Raw genomic sequence first — 23119 nt, 5'->3', positions numbered from 1 at the left:
TGTGTGGTGAAGATGCCGATGGGAGCAGCTCTCCCACCGACATAAGCGTTTGTGTGCACAGTGCTATGTCAGTGTAACTTGTATTGCTCAAGGGGGTGGAATATTCACACCCTTGAGTGACATAAGTTTTGTAAGGGCAGGTCCATACTCACCGCGCGGGTCGACGCGGTGAGTTCGACTTCACAGAGTTCGAACTATCGCGTCTAGATCAGACACGATAGTTCGAACTCCGGAAGCGCCGCGGTCGACTCCGGTACTCCACCACTGCAAACGGCGGTGGTGGAGTCGACGGGGGAGCCACGGAGTTCGACCCCGCTGCGTCTGGACGGGTGAGTAGTTCGAATTAGGGTACTTCGAATTCAGCTACACTATTCCCGTAGCTGAATTTGCGTACCCTAATTCGAACCCCCTTTTTAGTGTGGACCAGGCCCAAGCCATAGTGGCCCAATTCTGCACGGACTTGTAACACTATTGGAATCAGTGGAGCTACACATGGTGTACGTCAATGTAGAAATTGGCTCAGTATCCTCCAGAGCCCATAGAACAATCAGACCAGACGTATTACAAAGTACCTCCCCAGTGAAAGATTGTATGAATAATAAGATGGCATAATAGCAGAAACCACCTGACAAGCATTTAAGAGAGACTTTATGGTCACTCACTTAGAAAATCAGCAGTGCATGTTATCAATCTTATCAAGGACTTCAACTCTAGGAGGGAAGAGTAGAAGTGTTACTCCCCTCCTAGAGAAGTTAAGACGACCTAGCACACAAACAATAGCATCTATCTACCTTAACAGAGAGAATTCATAGCTTATCAGATTAACTAAAGTAGACAGTAGCTTGGTGATCCTGCTTGCTGTCCTTACAAAGGACGCTGTCTGATCAGTGGCAGTCAGCACCCTTCCACAGAATTTTCAATTCACAAACAAGTCAATCACCACCACCACCAACTCCTCTCCCAGGGCTCATTGCCACTCCTCGCAGAATCAGATTGCGCTTTAACATTTCCCATCTTACCAATAAGCTGCTCAACCACTACCGCAGCCAAGGAAAGCTGCATTCTCTCTCTACATCTGGGGCCTGCAAAAGGAGTTTCCACTCCCTCCTCCTGAATTTCATGTGTGTCAACAGCTCTGGCTGGCTTGGCTTTATCTGAACTGTTGTCCTGTGGCTGGTCTGTCTTAGGGCCTGCTCCAGTGCAATAGAGTGTGCAGACTACAAAGCAGATCCTAACTAAGCCGACTAACTTCAAGTGCCCATGACTTCAATGGGGGTTAAAGGTGCTCAGCACCTTAAGGAACCTGGTCCTTCGAGCAATCAGCTCTTCAGGAAGGGAATGATTCTTATTCTAGGTTTGAATTGCTGGATGTGCTTAGGCTACTCTAAAAATGATTTGTGGATGAGATGCCCAAAATATTTGAAAGATTTTCACTAGTTTCTATCAGCTGTTGGGGCTCATACAGAATTTTGGTTTTAAACCCAGCTAGAAGTCAAAAAGAAAGGGGGGAGGGAAGTTAAAGTATCAGTAGAAGCCCAAATATTACTAAATGTGCAAAATGCACAACACTGTTTCCTCATTTTAAAATAAAGCACTGGCAATGCTCCTGGAGCTATGTAAATCCAAATTAAAAACACCTTAAGTAATTAGAAAGCAGCAACACACCTGATTCTACCTCTTGTTTTTGAAAAGGTGGGAAAAAACGCAGGTACGTCATCTTGGTGTTGTATTTCAGAGTCCGGGTGCGTCTCATAACGTGGGCAAAGGACAGCTTCAGATGCTCACTGACATTCTTTAGTTGGAAGTATTTGGTATTGAAGAACAGAAGTGTGTTCAATAAGACTATAGGGGAATAAGCACCGAGCTGTTTACATTCCCATAAATGTTCCTCTTCAATTCTCGAGAACATGTAACCTAAGGATAATGGGTAAAGGAAAAGGAAAAATCAGCTCTTTATTAAACAGTCGTCTCATTGTAAGGGCAACTCTCTGCCCTCGGGTATGAGTAAGCAACTTCAGCAGTGACTTGAGTGCACAATGTGATCCCGGAGGATTTTCATAGGTATAAGGAAAGCAATAAACCCCAGTTGGATTGGGGGCGGGGTTTACATTAAAAAGGCAGGTCCTGCCAGACAAATTATAATATAAATGGAAATCCTCCTAGAGAACCTGATGCGTCAATGAACTGTACATCAGATCAAACTCAGATCTACAGTAAGTAGATTTAACTTGACTGAAATCAACAGAACTGCATACGCTTACACAAGGGATAAATATGACCCATCAAACATGAGAAAGACCAAGCTATTGATCAATGAGACTTTTCAAGCAGCCATTATTTATCTCAGTAAGACCTCAGCACAGTTTCATGTTGTATAGCTCAATCAAGTGCTCAAACATTACACTTCTTGGGTGTAGAGCATGGATAATTATGTGACACCTCCACATGGAGATAAACTGCTGTGACATAGTGAATCTGAAAGCAGGTAAAGAAAAGGAATTATGGAGGTTAATCACAGATGTGTTAGGCAATGAGAGGCCTTGGTGGATGTAGCACTGTGTAAATGCATGGGTTTTTTTGTTTGTTTGTTTTTTATTAAAGGAAATACACAGAGAGATGGTCACGGATCCAGATATGCAGTCACTACAATCACTAAAGGTTCTTTGGTATCCTGAAACCAATCTCCTCTATCCAAATTACAGCGTAAAAACAAAAAAAAAGTGTTTAGCTGTTTTAGTTGTATTTCTACCTCTGTCTCGTTCAGTGCCCTTCCCAAGTAAACCAACCAACCAACTCTGCAGGAAACAGAGGGAGGATTTATAACAATATTTTGAAAGCCTCCAATGAAAGATGCTAGATGAAGAGCACTTTGAACATTAATTCATGAAGCTCCATGACATATGGCTAAGGGAAGCGCTATATCCATTTTACAGAGGCATAACTTGAGGCGGAGAGATGGTTAAGTGTGTCTTGCTAAAGAGTCCCATAGTAAGTAAGTGGCAGAGTTGAATACGGAATCCAGGATTCCTGTCTCTCACAAATGACTACATGTTGTGGAGAGAGGAGGAGGATAGCACCTCACAGAACAGATCATGCTCCTAATCATGGTAGACTTAATGGAGTAGTTCAATGCTGCTGGTCTTTGGCCACAGCACTCTTCAGATGACATGTACTGTAAGGAGCACTTTTGAGAACTCATTCATTTATAAAGATGAGTTTCACTGTCATGCATGTACATAAAAACAACACAATATGAAAAATAATTGTCCTACCATTTGGAAGTATTGTAGGTTCCCAGATTTTCAATAGTTTTGTAAGTTCAATCATAAACCTGGAATAGGGCTCGGTAAATATGTTATCTATTCTACCATTCTCAAACAGGTACTACAAGAGAAAAGAAAGGAAGAGATACAATTCATAGTTACACAGAAGAGTGCTGACAGGTTACAGGGTGTCAGATTTATTTTGGTTCTCTCCTACGGCATTTCTCTTTGCCCTCCTTTTACAATTATGTTCAAAATGAATGTGCATTTCGAAATGTGTTATGCTCCAAAACATTTTACTGGCATCTCAGGTCTGATAAACACAGGGGCAGTGGCCTCTCTTATTAAATGGGAGATGCAGGCCAGAATTATTATTAATACACAGATCTAGAGCAGTGTTCTGAAAATTCACTATCCTTGAACACAACAAAATACATCCCCAAATATGGCTCTGTCTACAGATGCCGGTGTAATCATTTTAGCTACCAGTTACTACAGACACTACATTATAAAACATCTTATTTACACACTTGGCAATGCAGTAGTTCAATGAGTTACCTGCTGAATTCCAAGGCACAAGTATAAGATGCTGTCAGGATCATATTTTTCACCGTTTGGTCTCCGCACCTCTTGGATAAACTGGCACAAGCCAAAACTCAGCTCAGCAAAAGTGCATGAGAGAATGTCCTCCTTGAGTTTCACAGGCCGAACTGTGGGGAATAGAAGCACAGGAGACATAAGACTCCATTCTGCAGGTCAGTCCTTCTGTACTTCCTGGTAGCAGAGTTGTTACAACATCCATCTCAGACACACAACTCGTCTCACGCCTAAAATAACAGTTCATCACTTTCCTGTTTGTTAGTTAACAATTATGAAGCAGTTATTGTTTTCTGAATATTTAGTAACAACCTTAACTGCCACCATCTGTAACCAATATAAATTTTAACTGAGCAATAAGAAAGTGAGTACTTAAAACGAAGAAAGACTGTACAGTAGTGTGATCACCAAACCCAAGGAATAGTGACTTATAATTTAGGCTGGCAGTGTAGGTTTCATAAATCAATTTCATTTCTATAGCTGGATTCAGGGGAATCTTGAGTGTGAGAATGATCATGAGCATTTCCTAGTAGCTCCGGAAATGAGTTGGGTGCAGTATGTTTGACTCATTTACTTAAAGAGAGGAAGGAATTAAAAGTTTAAAGGGCCAGGATATGGAGAGGGGGAAGAAGAGCAAACGTAAGAGTTGGTTCCAGAATAAATGGTCAGAGAACTCCGAGTGAATGCACTGGGCTTGCTCCCTCCATCCCATAGGCAAGTTGCTTCTGCAGACTAGACAAAGTCTTTGTGGGGTAAGTTTGGGTATAGAGGCAGCTCCTGGAGGAAGATGAGTGAAGTTCCCTCACCCACAAAAAATAGGATAGACAAAAAAACTTAATGGATTGCATTTCTGTGGGGACCTACAACCAGCTGTTCTCATATAACAAAAAAATTCCAAAAGGAGCACAGGGGAAGCATTCTCTTCCTAATCAGAAGATTTTTTTCCTCTTTCTTATATAAACCCCTCACATTCTGTTTCAGAAAAATTTTAAAATGTTTATTTCCCCAAAAGTATTTTAAAATCTATGAGTTTCTTCTATTCCCTGCAACCAAACTGCTCCACAACTCCCAACTATTATTTCTAAATTAAGGGCCAAATTTTCAGTTGGCCTCTGAAAACATGCCCATAAAACTCTTGGTGTATTCCTAGGTCAGACTAGGGAAGAGGGAAAGGGAAGCAGTAACATTTGACTCAGATTCTGCCAGAATTACTGGATGCTTCTGCTAAAAATTATCACCAGTGAAAACATTAACAAGGTTGACATTTCAGCCATCATTATTAGGTTCTAGAGCCAACATACCAACGGTATGAAAGGAATGGTTCATGCTTTTCTGAGTTAGTTTCAGGTTGGCTGTAGCATGGCATTGGGACACAACTGGAAGATTTTCTATGCAACTGTAAGGGCAAGAAATGAAGGGTCCGATTCTCTACTTCATCACTATGAAACCAGTGAAGAGTTACAAAATTGGCATATGAATGCTTAAATTCTGGAGAAACAGATGGGGACAACACAAAGGTCAGTACAGGGTCCTACCTCCTATGCTAGCTCAATCAGAACCCTGCACCTTTATAAACACACCTGTGCTTCAAATCAAGTACAAATGTGCATAAAATGAACACTTATAGGGACCTGAATGATTGTAATATTTATACTGTTCAACTTCCACATTTCAGTCTGAGTTCTGCTTCAACAGGTGACATAATAGATTAAAAGCAACAGACAGACAAGATGCTTTTTAAAAAAAAATCAATAGCCATGAAACTTGAGACCGGTTTCCTAAAATCCTTACTCCACTCACAGGAACATGGGCCTCAATACCAATGGCATGCCTCAAACTCCATCTTAAAAGCTACATCACAACAGGTGCCCTCTAAGTAGCAGGTTTTGCTTCAATAGAAACAAGTTTACCTCCAAATTTTAGTTCCCCTTGGTCTTCCTGTGCATTCTTCCATTGGACCCAATTCCTCCAGGCATTTACCCCATACATGTACTTCAGAGTCATCCCGGAAACAGAGCAGCCTGGATAGGAACCCTGCATAAGATTCCGAGGCTCCACAGAAACTATGGACTTCTTCCTCCCCTGCAGGAAATCCAAAAAGCTCATATAACACAGTGTCCAATTATAGACCCCTTTTAACCTGATCTCACAGGAAAAGTGCATTACACTTTGACCAGCTAGTAAACACTTACACTCCTGACGCTCCTGTTATAACACAGTGTCAGAGGACTTCACAATGAGTGGAGAAACATTAACCTCATTTTAAAGAAGGGACAACTAAGGCACAGGGAGGTTCTGCACACACAGCAAGTCAATGACAGAGACAAAACAAAAAACACGGGTCTCCTTGCATCTAGTCCCCTGCCCTAATCACTGGACAATAATGCCACAGCCCATGATTAAAATACATGAACGAGTAAAACTTAATAGTTTTCTGTGCATTATACACCTAAAAATATAGGATCCAAAAGAGTTGCTTTTAAATGCTGCACACTCTTTAAATGCTACCCCATAAAAAGAACACTGATTCCCCTAGCAAAAATACCTAATTTTATAGAATAAACATAAAATGTAGATAAAATATTTCCAATCCTGATCTTTGATTCCTTATTCTGATGATTGTTCAAACTCAAGAGAAGTAAATATGTACATAAGATTAGCGCCTTAGATGCATGGAGTTTTTAATATGATGGAAGGATGCTTTCCTTACCCGTCTTTTCGGCTGTGGGAAGCCATCTCTATGTCTCCGCCTTGCTCGCGAACGTGAGTGGAGACCCAGTCCTTTATTGAGCGGGTCAAATGAGTCTAAAGTCAAAACAACATCAGCACAAGTTAAATTAATTATGATTTAACAGGGCCATCTAGAAATGAGAATTTGAGTCATTACTAAGTATCTTAAAATTAGAGATGCCACATCTGGATATTCCTATTGCATTACCACTGGATAATTAAGTAGTGGTATTAGGTTGTAAAAGCAGCTCTGTCGATGTCAGCTAGAAGGGAGCTCTGAGATGGAGGATTCCCATGTAAGGGACATGGAATTCTCAGGGTGGGGGAAAAGCCCCAACACACTGATGTGCTTCTGTACACAAGAAACCGATATCCTTTGTACTTATGAAAGACTCCCAACAGGACAGAGAGGTGACAAATTCACAAGCAGTCAAGGAAGAGTAACCACTATTCTCTATCAAATCATCTAAAGTATGTTTTTTAAAGAGTAAGCAAACATGTGCTCTATCTTATAGGGATCAAGTATCTCTATTAGAGAAGATGTATTTCAGCTTTAACAACATGCATTTGTACTGAGTACAAATATAAGCCCTTTGTGGGCAAATTAACTTCTTGCAATAAAGATACTGGAAGGATCGTTCCTAGCAAATCATGTATATATTTTTTTAATACGTGACAGTGCATTTTTCTACATATTACACAAACCTGAGGGAAAGTCTGCCTCCAGGTCCTGCTCCACATCCCCTTTGGAGAACTGCCTCAGCTCAGGGTCTGGATCCTGCATGGCATTTGATCGTAAGGCATAGTGATTCAGCTCATCCTCCCAGCTGTGTGGAGTTGACACCGCTTCTGATTCTAGATCTCCACTGTAAGTGCTGCCTTGATCTGTAATGAAGAGGACCCATATACAAAATGCACCAAAAGGAAAAAGAGAAGTACAGTAGGACCGAAGTCCTCTCTACAAATGGAATACCAACCTTTCTCAAATATCTTAGGGTCCAGGAACAGCTCATGCTCAGATGTTTGGGATCCTTAAGAAAAAAAACCAACAACAACTAGAATTTGATGGACATGAAGTATTTTACTTATTTAAAACAGCAGCTGAAATGCAGAATTTCTTAGCTCATACAATTGATCCAAAAGGTCAGGAGACTAACAGGTCAATCTTGGGCTAAGAATAGTGGACTGTGTTTAAAGTATTCAAAAAAGCATCCTGGCTTTAAGAGAGAGGTAACCAAAATCCCTTATGGAGTAAGACCATTTTCACTGCATTTGCCCTTGTGAAAATAAAACAGCAGCTTGCTGATGGGGCAAAAGGAAGGCTTATCACTGTATGATGCAGGGGCATCTGGTCCAATGCAGGCAAAACTGACATTTACCTACCTTCAGGGGCAGCTCTAGACATTTTGCCGCCCCAAGCACAGCGGCATGCCGCGGGGGGCACTCTGCTGGTCCCGCGGCTTCGGTGGACCTCCCGCAGGCGTGCCTGTGGAGGGTCCGCTGGTCCCGCGGCTCCACCGAAGCCGCGGGACCTGCGGACCCTCCACAGGCATGCCTGCAGGAGGTCCACCGGAGCCGTGGGACCAGTGGATCCTCTGCAGGCATGCCGCCGAAGGCTGCCTGCCTGCCATCCTCCCGGCGACTGGCAGAGCGCCCCCCGCGGCATGCCGCCCCAAGCACGCACTTGGTGTGCTGGGGCCTGGAGCCGCCCCTGCCTACCTTTCCCAGGAATGCTTCCTTTAGTATCCTTTTTTAAATGATCACATACCTCCATGAGAGTGCGTTTTTTCCTTCTCTTCATCTTCTGCAATCATTTCTGCCATTTGAAGAAGATCAGCCTCAAATGGATTTGTGGGAATCTTCTCCTTGATGTCCTGAATAGTCTCTATGATTTTATCGGCATTATCCAGAGTAGTTGGGATAAGCATGGGAACTGGTACCTAAACACACATAGGAAAGTTTAGATTTCTGAGCAGTGACTTGTTTTGTCGCACATGAAGTAGTTTTTTGCGTACCAAATGCATTAAAGAGGATCCAGCTATTTTTCTTCCTCTGGCACTTAGACTAAAGGGGCAACACAGACTATCTATCTGCAGATTGGACAACTTGCAGTATCTCTGCAATAACCTGAACGATTCCTTTTACCACCACCCCTTTCCCCTGCTGCCCAGCTTTATGACCCAGCATAATGACCAAAATCAATCAAGCAGAAGAGGACCAGATGGGATTCCCTCCAAACCCCATAACTGACCAGAGATTTGAGTGCCAGAAGAACTCAATGTCTGAACACATTGCCTTTGTGGCACTTCCAGCCTCTGAAAACTCTGGGACCTACAGACCAGGATCTGAATCTGCTCCCAAGATTCTCACACTGGATTAGCCTATGCTAACTCTTTTCCTAAAAGGATGTTTACAGTACTTTCGTTGCTAGAGGTTCTGAAAGCTCCCTCGGAGAATAGTAGAAATGCTATACAACCAGGTATTTGGTTATCGATAAGAGAGACTCAGTCTGAAGATTTTAGGAAATCTCTCTAATTCAAATATTTTGATGATAAAGTTGGAACCTCTGGATTATAATTTAGGGCACAGCAGCAGAGGAGCTTTTTGAGGATGGGTATTAAATTTTAAGTGACCTCTAAGGCAATGTGACATGACTGTAGCTCTTGCAACCATCTTTTCCCCCCGAATACTGCCTACTGGGACGTGTTTAGACAGAGTAAGAACAAATATAACCCTCACTGTTCTTTGTTCTAGCGAGACCAATCTTTAAACTGCAGGCCACAGAACATAACCAGGAGTTGTCAGATGAGCTGACGGGTAACTTACAGGTACTGGGACCCCAAGTGGAACTGGCGTATACTGGGTGAAGAGGTGAAGGGGCACTGGCACAAACACTGGTACAGGAACAGGCACCACAAGGATTTGGGGTCGAACTTCATCTTCCTCTGTCATATTAAAAAAAATAAAAAGTGGTTTGGTTCCCAGAGGCAAGGGAGTGTCTGACAACTCAGTAATATCTCGGAATGGTCCATGAAGGATTATTATTAATAATTCCATTAACAGTGACTTCTGCTTGTATCTCTCCATGCACAACCTTGTACATTCATCCCAGTGACTGACACGTCTACATAGCTGTGCGCACACCTCCTGTCCCTAGCTCTTAACAGAGGATTACAAGCCAGGTAATAAGACAGATTTACCTGAAACAGGACAGGATTCCTGTCAAGGCAGATAAATGTATGTATCATAGAAAGTCAAGAGCTGTGACTCGGACCACTCTTCACTGGACTAGCTCCCAACCCTTTGTATGGCAAGGGCTAAATCCTGGTCGCAAAGGGTCAAATGGGAGTTTTACAATTGATTTCACTTGAATTGGAATGTAGCCTTAAAATGTTTAGGCCAATTATTCAAAGAGGATGCCAAACTTGTGCCTGTGTCTGCATCAATAAAAGCCAGCATTTTATTTAAAAATTGCACCTACACATGTCAAATGGATTATTCCATATCTAACTATTTAATTTGCCCACACTGGATTTAAGTTTGACACTCCTCTCTTTTTATGGACTTACTCTAGAAAATCCCTTGCATCTTCCCTGGAAGTGACATTTAACTTTAGTGCTGTTAATAGAAACTGTTAGGTATACAATTCAGATGCAAACAATATTGTGACCATATACATGAAGAATGAGGGAGAAAGAGGTATTTCACACACTGTTCTGTATATCAGAAGGAGGATGATTGCAATGAATACTAGACTGTGTGATCTTGTGTCTTGTACTCAGATTGGGAGCCAAAAACTCCTTAATTCTAATCCTAGAGCAACACAAGCTCCCTCTGTAGCCTTGAGCATGTCACTTGACCTCCCTGCTTCACTTTCCATATCTATAACATGATGATAGCACCCTTGTGAAAGTTTGAGCTGATTCCAAGATGCATTCCACATGCAGTTTTCATGGACTTCAAGAAATGCAGACAGAGATTGTCTTATATAGTTATAACACAAAATGATGCTTAAAAGCACTATGCAATCAAGCAAAACTCTTTTGTTTTAATATTAAAAATCCTTGTCACACACTGTGTTACTCATTCACCTGCAATACAGGCCTTTTATTTAAAAAAGGAAGGCAATCTGACACATACCTGTCTGGCATTCCTTATTCTGGGTATGAGGTTTGCAAGATGTGGCCTTGGTCTGGGTGATCGGCTTGCACAATAATGCTTTGTTTTTTAAAAGCCTTGGAGGTTGTGATGGTGGTAGTTTCAGGGCATCTGTCTGAGTACTAGCCTGGTTTTAAATACAGAAAAGTATGGTAAGTTCAGTACATTTGGCTATGGTACTTTGTTACAATAGGAGATACAAGCCTCCTGCAATATAATACAGATGTAATTTAAAAAATGGAGAATTTGGTATGCAACATGCTTTACTGTTAGTGTGGTAACCACAAAAAAAATTTGCAAAAATGGTATCTTATTTGCTCCTCGTGTGTCTTCACATCTCTCTCTTACTTCTGTCAGTGAAGCAAAGGGTGTTTTTGTTTATTACTGTCAACACTGCTGAGAATAAACCTGCAAGAGTGTCTGGTTTTAGATAACAAATAATGCTGACTAGGTTCTGATTTTGAAACCTTAACAGTTTAACAAATATCTAAGACCCAGAAAGAACATAGCTTAGTTTTCAGATGCCAAGTGGGGAATGCAATTAGAAATATCCCATCAACTAGGCAAACTGCTGTGAAGTCATTAAAAAAGGGAAAAAATATAAAAGTAGAACACACCAATCCCGTCAATTTTAGGATCACTTTTTTGACTGTAAGCAGACTGATTACTTTTGCTTCTAGTTTCCTGCACACTGTGCTGAATCTCTCTCATATCATCTATTACAACAGCATGATCAGATTACAGTAGAGACTCCACTGGAGGGAACATATATTTGCATTAATGGGCATATTGTAGTTTAGATCATCAAATCAGCAGTTTACCAGTGTACACCAGAAGAAAGACTTCTGTGTGCAGTAAAAATTCTAGCTATCTATGAAGATATTAGCAAGTTGGATGTATTTTGAATCTCAGTCACAGTCAGAAAAAAAATCAGTTCAAATAACCGCTGTAATACTACATATGGAACAGAGAGATTTGATGTTTGGATAATATCTCTAACAAATCAGTGTGTCTGAGCAAAGCAGGGAGAGGGAGAGCAGGAAGAAGTGTAAAGGTTCTTTCGCAAAAACTTACATCTCCAATGATCTTTGCTGTCACAGTAGGAACTGCACCTGTTAATTAAAACAACATAAAACTTAATTTCTGTATTGCCTAACAGCAAGGCCCACATCCTACAGAGGTCAAGTATTAATCTTCATTGGGCCCAATTCTCTGTTGAATTTAATTAACATAAGAACATAAGAATGGCCTTACTGGGTCAGACCAAAGGTCCATCTAGCCCAGTATCCTGTCTACCGACAGTGGCCAATACCAGGTGCCCCAGAGGGAGTGAACCTAACAGGTAATGATCAAGTGATCTTTCTCCTGCCATCCATTTCCACCCTCTGACAAACAGTCTAGGGACACCATTCCTTACCCATCCTGGCTAATAGCCATTAATGGACTTAACCTCCATGCATTTATCCAGTTCTCTTTTAAACTAACATTGTAGTTATTTACACCTGTGCAAAGTGAATGTAACACCCTTGCCATTCTAATTTGGTAGCATTTTACATTCACACTGCAGTGGTGTAAATGAAGACACAAAGTGCAGGGCAATGAAGAACTGGGCCTGTTATCTTCAATGGGAGCAGGACCTAATGCTGCCTATCAGACCTATGAGCAACCAAAATACAAACTCAAGAAAAAAAAGATATAAAGACTTTGAAATTGTGTATTGAGGAATTCTACCTTGTAAGACGTTGTTGGAGTTAACCGTGGGCTGGGCAGCAGGGGCACTTGCTAGGGATACCACGTTTGCTATAACCGGAGTTGAATCCTTCCTTAGAGAAGGAGGGCCTGATGAAGAAGTTGGAGTCATGGGAAGGTTTGCTGTTTAGAATGAGCAGAAGAAATCTAGTGTAAGCATTAATATTACTGATAACAGGGCGTATTCATAGCTGTCTAACATATTCTGCAAGATCCACCCTCCACTCCAATACATACACAAGCTTTTAACTATAAGAGTGTAAGTATCAACTGCAGGTTTTTAATTTAGATTAAAAAAATCTGTTTCTTTAAATTCCATATGCAAACCATGCTACCCAGTCAGTGGGACATCTCAAAAGTTGATCACAGCATGAAAGGGCCTATTTGTATTATTATGTTTTATTACATAAGTGCCGTGGGCCCAACTGAGAACAGGACCCCACTGTGCGAGGCACTGAACAAACAGCAGTATAAGAGACAGTCCATGCCCCAAAATCCTTATTAGCTAAATAACTCAGGTGAATTGTAACACTGCCCTACGAGACTCTTCACTATCAAAGAAAGGCTGGTTTAAGTCCTTGACATTCATAATCTCCATGTTTACCATATTTCACCAAAGGTACTGTTCCCAGCAGTCTCTGGTACTACCCCGGACACGTAAGGCAGATTGTCAGAAGTGTCGCACACCTGTAGCACATCTGTTTCAGATGAAGTTGCAGGTAACCTGAACTTCTGAAAATCAGGGTCATGGTACCTATCACTATCCTTTCTACTTAAAACACACTAACTGACAAACTTTACACTAGACCAGGAGTGTCAAATGTTTTAGTATGGGCGTGAGAGTATAAATTAATTACTGAGTTACATATTACCCTCAATCCACAGCAAAAGTCCCACTGCTATCAATAGGAGATTGGCACAAGGATCAAGGGTAGAATATGGCCTGGAAGCAAACAATACACTAATACTGATTATCTGGTGAGTAACTTACAGCGTTGCAGTCACTATCATTCACTGGCAGAACATGCCCCTCTTTAGGACCACTGCTATTTCTCCCCTTTGTTTCTCTTCCTCTTCCTGTCTTCCTCCCCTCTAACACTTCATTCCCTACAGCAACTCACAGTTCCTATTCCTTGGGGATGAACTGTCACCCTCCTTCCCATTCCATCTGCTCAAATAATCAGTGAGGAATAGCTACAGCTTACATCAAGCTTAACACTAATATTTCAAGAGTCAACACCTAACTAAACTGGAGCTCAGAGTCATTGTTTCAAAACGTCTTCACATTTGGGAAGACAACCCAGCATTGGTTAAACTGAGTTCACATTTGAAAGTTTGTCTTCACAATGAAGTTTACAAATGTGTATTTTTTAAATGAATACTTAGATTCTGCCAAATATGATGCTGCCATGTGGGCTGCTTAAAGAAAATCAGGTGCCTGACATCTCTGCAACAGATATTACGCTAATCGAACGTGCTTTTGCAAACAGTGACACTCAAAAGTAATTTTTAATTTGTCTCGTTTTCTCTACATTGAGCATTTATATCTACTTAACACGTAGAGAAATCTTGTTTCTCTGCTACAGAGGATTAAAGTAACAAGAGGCAGAAGAGCCCTAGATCAGTGTTTCTCAACCTGGGTGGGGAGGGATCACAAGTGCAAGGCTGGCATTAGAGGGTGGGAAGTAGGGCAACTGCCCGGGGCCTTACACCACAGGGGGGCCTGTGAAGCTAAGTTATATGCTTCAGCCCCGGGCAACAGGGCTTGGGCTTTGGCTTAGTAGGGAGGGGGGTCACAATTTTTCGTTTTTTTTTTTTTTTTAAATACCAAAGGGAGTTGCCAGCACAAAAAGGTTAAGAAACACGGCCCTGTATCATAGAATCGTAGGTTTAGAAGGGACTGCTAGGGTCATCTAGTCTAACCCCCTGTCAAGATGCGGGATATACCTGAGTCCATCCAATGGCTATTCTCTCAGTAGGGGATGTGTGTGTACATTATATGGTCCACTGAACTGAGTTTTCCCCGAAATGGTCATACTGCATTATCCAAAGCAATTGTTCTGTTCTTATGTTCTAATTCACATCCTATTTTACCTGTGTTGTTCTGAGGTGGGGGTTCAGAGACAGTTTGCTGATTACAGAACATCAAAATACAAAGCAGGTTGCAAAAATGTTTGATCTCCCCTTGCCATTTCATAGACTCACTGAGTTTACCTTGTCTTTTACAACCATCACACTTTGCCATCTAAAAAAAAACCAGCACAGGGAAAAAAATTAAAAACACTCAAATACCAGGATAACAGTGAATGCATATAAGTGACCCCCTTCCCACCTACCTCCAAAAAAAGCTTTCCGCTTATATGCTGGTACTTTTATAATAGCTGCAACGTTTATTGGCACAGCCACAAACCAGCCTAAAGAATGAGAGCATTAGACTGTGTTCTCTTGTAAGGTTCCTTTATCTGTAGCTCTGGTGTTCACAACAACTTGTAGGGGATGGAGAGGACATTCAAAAGGCACAAAGGGAACCTGCGCATCCAACTCCCCTTTCTGCCTTTGGCTATCTCCCCTGCAAAGCCTAGGAGCAGCACCAAAGCCAATGAACAGGATTTTCTAATTATAGAGGCACAGGATGGTGAGCTGTGTGCGCCCCAGAGTGAGACAGAGAAGAAGCAGGGCTGAAGACCCAAGTAACCTGACTAACTCTGACAGCAAATGCAAAACACCAAAGAGTGAAGACTTTTTTTTCATTCAGCTCCCACAGATATGCAAGATCTTTAAAGGAAGCAGAGGTCCACTGTAGACAGTTTCACGCAGCCTTTGGGCTTCTGAAGTTCTTTTGTTACGGCATTTAAATGTCAGAAAGTGATGCATGAAAGCTACTTACCTGATAAAACAAAACCGTAAATTTAGACATGCATTCTTCTGAGCAGAACTCCTCCATCTTTCCCCCAAAGTGATTCTGGACCAGTTTGGGGGAAGCCTGTAAACAGTAACTGCACATTTTACAGTGGTTTCCCCAGCGTTTAGCCAAGTCGTGTTTATAGAGCAGCTTACAACCTAAGACATCAAAGGAAGAACAAAAACAGAAACAATGTATATTAAATTAAGGTGTTTGTTTAGTTCTTGCCGTTAATTGTGACTTTATGATAATTTATTAAAATTGATCATAAAAGTGTGAAGTATGGACAAAGACCTAGTTAGGTTAACAGATGAGATTTCTCATTTTATTGCTCTAATTTTATGGCGGGATGCTTTCTGATAGGATTTACCTGACACACAGGCCTGCCTTTTCTTACCTTCACTACAGAATGGCTTGTCTATTCCTGAGAATCGCACGGTCTCCTTGATGATCTTCTCAATTTTGCAGTATGCACACATTGCCATTACACTACTTCTCTTCTTGTATTCATCACAGCAGGTCTTCCCACAAAACTGAAACATTTTACCCTGTAATTACATGAGAATAATTCAATTATGCCAAATCTTGTTTCCCCCCCCAAAACCAGTCTTTTTAAATAGTTAAAAAACAAAACAAAAAAACATGTAAGGGATTTCTAGTGCTGGTGAAAGTCACCATTTGATAATGTTGGAGAATAAAGTCAGCAGAACAGATGACGCACAAGGAGGAAGTGGAAAGGTTCCTACAGATGCACCTACCAATGTGCTTCACTCCTGACCAAAGGGATCATCTCTAGAGGCAAGAAGGAACGCTGCCTACATAGTCATTTAATCCTTTGCCTTTCTTCTGAGGCAATTGAAAAGGAAGCAAATCAATGCCAATTTTGATGGTGGTATTGCTGTACCGAACCTACTACCCAAATCCCAGGATAGCGGGCCATAGCAAAACACCAAAGGACTATTGCCAGAGTGCCCCACGTTACGGTTTTGTGTTTGTTTCTGATTCAGAAAGATCTGCATGCAAAGCTCTAATCTTTATTACCTTATAGTCAAGCAGCTCAGGTTTGGTTGCAAACAGTCGGTTACAGTGCTGACACTTGAGTTTCACAACAGTGCGGGCGAAAGTGACTTGCTGGGACTGAGCAGCGAGCCTCTGGAGACCAGCTGCAGCTGAGCTGCTCATGGAGCTGGGGGAGACAGTCGAGGTAGTGCCACCTGATGCTGATACCGTTGCCCCAGAGGGAATGCTTACAATGACTTGACCCTGCGACAGGGGCACCACAGAGGAGTTCATTCCTGCAGGCTTGTTGAACAAGTTCTGTTGGAAAGCAATTAAGGAAGGTATATTTTGCAACAGGAAACCCATCTCTTGGAGATTATAGCACTAGTCTGCCATTCTATTAACTGAACTTTGAAAGAAAGTCTGGACATGATACCTGAAAAGCTACAACGCAGCTGTAACTGCAGAAATTGCGTATACTCCCATCTGACATAGCCAGGTGATACTGAGGGATTGCTGAAGTTTTACAGCTGTTACACTGAACTTGGACACCTGATGGAAAAACAAAGAAAAAAGAAAACCCAGTGAATAAAGCCACACAAAAGCATTTCAAATGGCTTTATACTGTGCATACAAAAAAACACCACTGACTCTGAATGACAAAGTTAGCTATATTTAAGAAAGAATATGACCAATGTCCTATAGAAAAAGCAGCAGCAGCCATAGTAGATTGAGCACTTTATGATAGGTTAACATGAGCACTGCAATGGTGGTACATAGGTGCCTGCATAGTACTTTATAGTTAATTAATGCTCACAGTATTGCTGGCAGGTCAGTAAGCATTTGCCCATTTTACAAGAGAAGCATCTGAGGACAGAAGCTAAAGCCAAAGGGGGAATGAGTGTCAATCTGGAATATTAAAATGCAAAAGTTCTGGGGCCCACACCTGTCATTTGTGACATGTAAAACCCCCAACCCATTTAAAACAAAAAATAAAAAACCAAAAGCTGCTGTTTAAACAATAATACATTTAAAGGGCTTAGCAGAAACGTGATGATCTATGTACAAGATATAGGAAGCAGAGTACTAGAGTGATTAAAGTCTGCCCAGTGCTTTTGACTATCTATATGAAAAGCTATAATTTTTTTAAATTATAATTGTAGTACTGGAGCACAGTGTACACAGAACGTGATAGAATGTATGTTCCTTGATAAAATCCCATGGTTAACTGGCTGAGAAAGAACTTGGCCTGCAAAGAACTGGAGTGTTTTACAAAGGCCAACAAACCAACCATGCACTGGTTATCGCCTCAGAACCATCATTTATGCACAATTTCATCGCAATTGTAGGCATGCCCATGACAAAACAGTGCACTAGACTAGTGCACCCTGCCACTCACACCACACCTGTCTGTTTCATGCTTGTGAAGAGGAAGTACATTAAGATTTACAGGTATCTTCCTGCTCTCTGAAGTCATAGGAAATTCTGCACAGGTTGTTATTCTAGCAGACAGGGAATAGGATGTGCATTAGATATCAACACAGCAGATAGATCCACTTTTAGGGCGATCAGTATTCAAAGCATGCAAGTAAGTTTACACCCAAGTGCACAACAAGAAAAAGATGTAGTAAATGAAAAGTTGATAAAACTTCAGCTTCTTATTCTTTTTTTCTTGGCAAAATAAGATAATATTTAAACTGGAAGCACTGCAAAGTTAATAATTGTATATACAACAGGGGAAAAAAAGCTCTTATTTCAGCCTATTATTTAAATTATTTTTTAAGCTTTGTTTTCAAGATGAACTAAGTTTGATCTAAACTAGATGGAACTATGGATGTAAAACAAAAACAAAAGAATAAAGTTACCTGCAGATGTAACCATTTTAACTCTGTAGGCTGACAAGCAGTTAACAGAGCAAAAGAGTTCGGTCTTTCCTAAATTATTTGTGCTCTCTATCATCTCAGCTGAAGATCTCAAAGACTTGCACAGTGCACAGGGTGTAATTTTTGCTGATTTCTGTGGAAAGAATAAAATAAGTCACTCATTTGCAGGTTTTATGCAAATTTTAAGCTCCAAATTAACCACTCTAGCACATAAAATGTACATAAAATATGAGAGACAGTGTACGTGAAGTTTGATTTCTTATGAAGTTATTGCAGTGTTTATTACTTACAATATATTTCTTCACTGTAACCATATGCTCCCTCATGTTTCTTTGTACTCCTTGTTTTATATCTAGGTTGTAAGCCCCTCTTTTTGTGTGTTTAAATAGTACCTAGCATAATAGTGCTGGGGCCTCTAGCCACTGCTGCAGCACAAACAATTCCACACATCTAGTAGCTTTTGTTGGAGTGTCTCAAATATTTTGCTAAAATTAACTTTCAACACACAGTGAAGTAGGTACACACTACTGCCATTTTTGCAGATGGAAAGATGAAGGCACAGACAGGCGAAGTTACTGCCTAGGGACATAGAGTCAGTGGCAGGGCTGAGACTAGAGTCAACTACCATCTCCTATCCTTAAAAATGAATTTTGTTCTGTAATCAAGTAATATCAGAATTTTGTGGAGGACACAAGGGAAAGAGAGACTAGATACAATTTAAGGATTTAAAATATCACAGACAAGCAGTTGGCTAGAACTGGTTTATCAGTTGCGATAAGTATATTTTGGGCATAAAAATATAAAAGCAATAAAAGATTTATTAACCTTTCTTTTTTTTTTATAAGCTTTGTAAATATGGTGGTGGTGCCAGTAAGGTCTCCATAGTTAAGGTTATGCTGAGATTTGTACAAACAGAAGTAAAATCCCTTTTTTCACTGTTTAATTAATTTGGTTTCTTAATTTGTCCCAACAGCTCTTCAGAAGACAATTTAATTGTGTAGGTCATTTTCTGGATGAAATGTTCCTACTTTTCCAGAATAAACACTTAAAAAAAACATTTTAAAATTCACCCCCTTTTTTGACTTAGGTAATCTGAATAATGGAACTGCAGGCTCTTCAAATGACATACTGCATGCTTACTCTAGCTACAGTGGAGGGAATTTTTTTCTAAAATTAATTTTTTTAGATGCTATTTGTCATAATATTTTTGTTTTAATTATAAGTCAAAAGCTCATGTCTTTAAGAGGCACCATTATAACATCAGAGGTAAAGATGAATGAATAGGGAGATATGGGTGACCCTATCATTGTCCCCTCCCACACTCTCCTTCACTCAACTCCCTTTACACAGTCATCTCTCCACTCCCACTGGATCCCCACAAGACTGCTTTCTGGAGTTAGAGGAACAGAAGAGGAGAGTGGGGGTGTTGGATTGTTAGAGATGTGAGGGCGCGGAGGGACATTAAGTCCCACCACTGATCTGCAGCTGTACAACTACAGTGTCTTAAAAATTTCTTCTAAAAAGGAGAGAGATGGGGGGAAAAAAATGAAGGAAAAAAGAAAAAAAACCAGGAGGAGGATGCAAGTGACCAAAACTTAAAATATGCTCAGCCATAGACTGAATTTCTTAAAGCCCTGGGAGAAGGAGAGGGGGGAGGGATTATTTGCATCGTTTGCAGGAACAGAACCTACGAAAGAAAAGAATAAAGAACTGAAGGCTGATATTAGTACAGGACCCAGTTACAGTTGTGTGGGTGCCTTGACTATACATTTCTTTAAATTGTTTGATTGCTTAACTTTAGCCTTAACTCTAGTTTTTTGGAGTCACATTCCTTTTGGGGGGATAAAAACATTCTTGTGATTTTGTACCTTCAATATTCAATTGTTTCACATAGCTAATGGCTTTTAGCTGCAGAGCTATAAAATATTCACTATTCACACTGGAAAGCAACAATTAGCCAGCTATTTTTATTTATTTATTTATTTATTTTTAAAACAATTTAAAGGAATCAGAAAGGGCAGTGAATCAAGCAGGGTTGGGAAGAGAGGAAATAAAGCCCCTCAACTCATTGTCATATGAAAATGTTTGTGATACATGTTCGTAACTCATTTATGCAGTACAAATGGGTTTCTCCAGTGATATACAACATAAAACTTAAGTTTGAAATTATTCTTTCCTAGATTTCGACTGCATAAAGACACATTTTTCTCTCTCTTCCCATCTAAGACCTGTTCCTTGCTCTTACATCCAGGTTTAGGCTACAATTTTTAGCAATGATCATTGTTTTTGAAGGTACATTTTTGCATCTGCATTTCAATTAACTGCAGATACAAATGCCACCATTTAATCAGCCAAGTATCTGATTTGCAGGCAGAGTCAAGTATCTTGACATCTTAATGGTGATACCTGAATGGACAATGCAAAAATGGAGGTTACATTTAAAATATCAGGGCCTTATTATTTATCTTCTATACAATGCTACAAATCTACAGGGTACCATATTGTGGTAGGTAGGTTTCAAACAGGTAACTGGTCCGTACACTTAAGGACTTTCAACCTAAAGACAACAAAATAAGAGGCATAGCCATTAGAGCTTGAATGTTCAACATAGGGTTTTCTTAGAGACAGGCTTGAGATATAGTTTGGATGTCAATCTGAATTTCTCCAAAGCTGGTGGTGTCTGGATATGAGACTTTGGTTCAGGTCTATTTCTAGTTTATCAGAGTGGAGTCAGAGGAAGCTTAGCATATGCTGGTAGCTGTTCTAGGAATACAAGGTGGCATGAAAAAAGGTATGGAGACAAAGTGACATGTTAGAGCAGAGCCTGAGAAATTAAAGGGCAGAGAGGTATTCAGGACAGAGTTAATGAGAACTGAAGCCTTCTATTAACAGACCAGGTCTATTCCTTAAATGGTCTAAAGTCCACACTTACCAATTAAAGTAACTTCTCAATCAATGGGACACGAAGTTTTATAAGTATCAAAAAAGTACCTGTTTGTACCCAGTAACACATGTTGAACTGCAGAACTTCTTTGACTGTCCTTCTATTTGAAGAACGTGGCATTGGCCAGAGCCACTGTAACAGTAGCCCCCACAGTTCTCACAGCAGTTCATAGTCAAGTTATTAGCAGAACGGAACTTGGAGAAGCAGGCATCACTGCAGAGTTTGTGTACAACATTCTGATAATTCACTTCATGTCTAATCTAAAAAAATAAAAAATAAAATAGTTGGTGTCCGAGACATTAAACTGTTCTGATCTGCAGGAAATTCAAACTAGAAAGTAGAAGTTACATATAAATTACCACTGCATTCTTCTGGCACATGCTGCACTTGGTTGAAATGCTGTTAGTATGAATAGTAACAACAGGTTTCCTTTTCAATTCATATGTAGAAAGACATGACTGGCTGCAGAAATCCTTGCTGGAGTTTGTATTGTCAAACTGTGCAGTGATCACATCCTTTGGATTTAGGATCTCTCTATTTAAATTAAAAAAACAAAAACAAAAAACCCATCAGCTTGATACACCCATGGCCCTTGGCAGACCAAACATATTGTCTGGAACAGTAGTAGTGCAATAAGAGAGCATGACAGTCTCTCACTCCCGTGGGCTTTATTTCAGTACAGTAGCCTTCCTCAACTATACACCCAGCAGATTACACTGAGACAAAACTTCTTTGTTTAAAAATCTTACTCTCAAGGCGGGTTGTGTTTTTGCGACTGCTTTACACATTAACTTGTCTTAGACAATCTGGTTTGCTTAGATGTCACTAAGTAACTCTGTTTTTAAATGCAGTATGGAAAATAAGGTGATGTAGACTGTGCAAGAGAAACATTTGTCAAAAACTTCAGAAAACAGGATACATAAATTACATTCAGAAGACAGTTCCTTTAACAAGGAAAATACTCATCAGAGGGGAAAAACAACAACAGAATACAACTCCTGATCACTGTGAAGCCAATCCCAAGATGCCTTGACAGTGCTGTTCCAATCCTTCCTTTTTTCACTTCTTGTGCTACTTTATTTGATTCGTAACTGCTGAATTTGACAAAGACGAGTTAGTTTTTCGTCTTATTTCCTGCTCTGCCTGTCCTCTTAATTACTGCAACTCTTTTGGCTAAAATGCTTTAAAATTCTTAAAGAGCAAATCTTCTATGCCAATGCTCTTGATGGAAGGCTTCTGACAGTAAAATCAAGTTTAAAATAACACTGCACTTATAGCAGATGAGAACTACTTTTCTGAACACAAATGTGAACAGCAGACAACTGAACATTGTTGTATGGATTTTTCACAGTGATGCATTAAACAAACCAAAATAACAAATTGCAGTTTTATATTTAAGCTGAGCTAACCCTGTAAATCTGAAGGTAACAAATCTGTTGTTGAGGAAGTCACAGTGATATATAAACAAAGTAGAATTCACTTTGCAAAGTGACTTTCGTAACTAAAAATACCACATATGAATAACTCTCCCTGATGATCAGATCCAGCCACAGTTAGGCTCAGAGGCTATTCTTTGCCTCAGATTATGGTATATATTAGATATTGATGAAGGCTGGAACAGCTACACCCAACATTTCTCTTGGTTTAGTTTGGAGATAAGGACACAAAAGAAGATATGGTCTATAGGAATTAAAACTGCTTCTGCAGCAGTAGACAACAAATCCTGGTTCAATGTTACTTTCTTATTCAGAACAGGCTTTTCAAATTATGCCTATAAAGGGCAAAGTTTCTTTTTCCATACTTGACAGGAGTTGTGAGCATCTGATTTAAGTCCTGACATCCCCCTAAACCAGAAACTTATTTCATGCTCAATAATTTCATCTCTTCAGCTCAG

The 23119-nt window shown here is 40.3% G+C and overlaps 1 protein-coding gene across 3 annotated transcripts in view; it reads right to left on the bottom strand.

The window, feature by feature from the left end:
* The window catches only part of ZMYM4 (zinc finger MYM-type containing 4), a 53918-nt gene that overhangs the window by 4342 nt on the left and 26457 nt on the right, over positions 1–23119 (bottom strand). For all 3 annotated transcript variants that reach the window (XM_039511443.1, XM_039511444.1, XM_039511445.1), the window contains 20 exons: positions 21585–21759; positions 21273–21485; positions 18264–18414; positions 16835–16950; positions 16441–16716; positions 15797–15947; positions 15385–15557; positions 14592–14742; positions 12480–12620; positions 11823–11860; positions 10731–10875; positions 9417–9535; positions 8359–8530; positions 7568–7621; positions 7296–7475; positions 6571–6665; positions 5771–5942; positions 3822–3973; positions 3273–3384; positions 1666–1914 (listed from right to left, as the gene is read on the bottom strand). In XM_039511443.1, coding sequence (XP_039367377.1) covers positions 1666–1914; positions 3273–3384; positions 3822–3973; positions 5771–5942; positions 6571–6665; positions 7296–7475; positions 7568–7621; positions 8359–8530; positions 9417–9535; positions 10731–10875; positions 11823–11860; positions 12480–12620; positions 14592–14742; positions 15385–15557; positions 15797–15947; positions 16441–16716; positions 16835–16950; positions 18264–18414; positions 21273–21485; positions 21585–21759 — 3035 coding nt within the window. The remainder of the gene's footprint in view (positions 1–1665; positions 1915–3272; positions 3385–3821; positions 3974–5770; positions 5943–6570; positions 6666–7295; positions 7476–7567; positions 7622–8358; positions 8531–9416; positions 9536–10730; positions 10876–11822; positions 11861–12479; positions 12621–14591; positions 14743–15384; positions 15558–15796; positions 15948–16440; positions 16717–16834; positions 16951–18263; positions 18415–21272; positions 21486–21584; positions 21760–23119) is intronic.

Source organism: Mauremys reevesii, linkage group 23 (assembly GCF_016161935.1).
Source record: "Mauremys reevesii isolate NIE-2019 linkage group 23, ASM1616193v1, whole genome shotgun sequence".
In the NCBI taxonomy this organism is placed as follows: domain Eukaryota; kingdom Metazoa; phylum Chordata; order Testudines; family Geoemydidae; genus Mauremys; species Mauremys reevesii.
The sequence above is the reverse complement of the archived record's forward strand: the minus strand, read 5'-3'. Positions and strand labels throughout refer to the sequence as shown.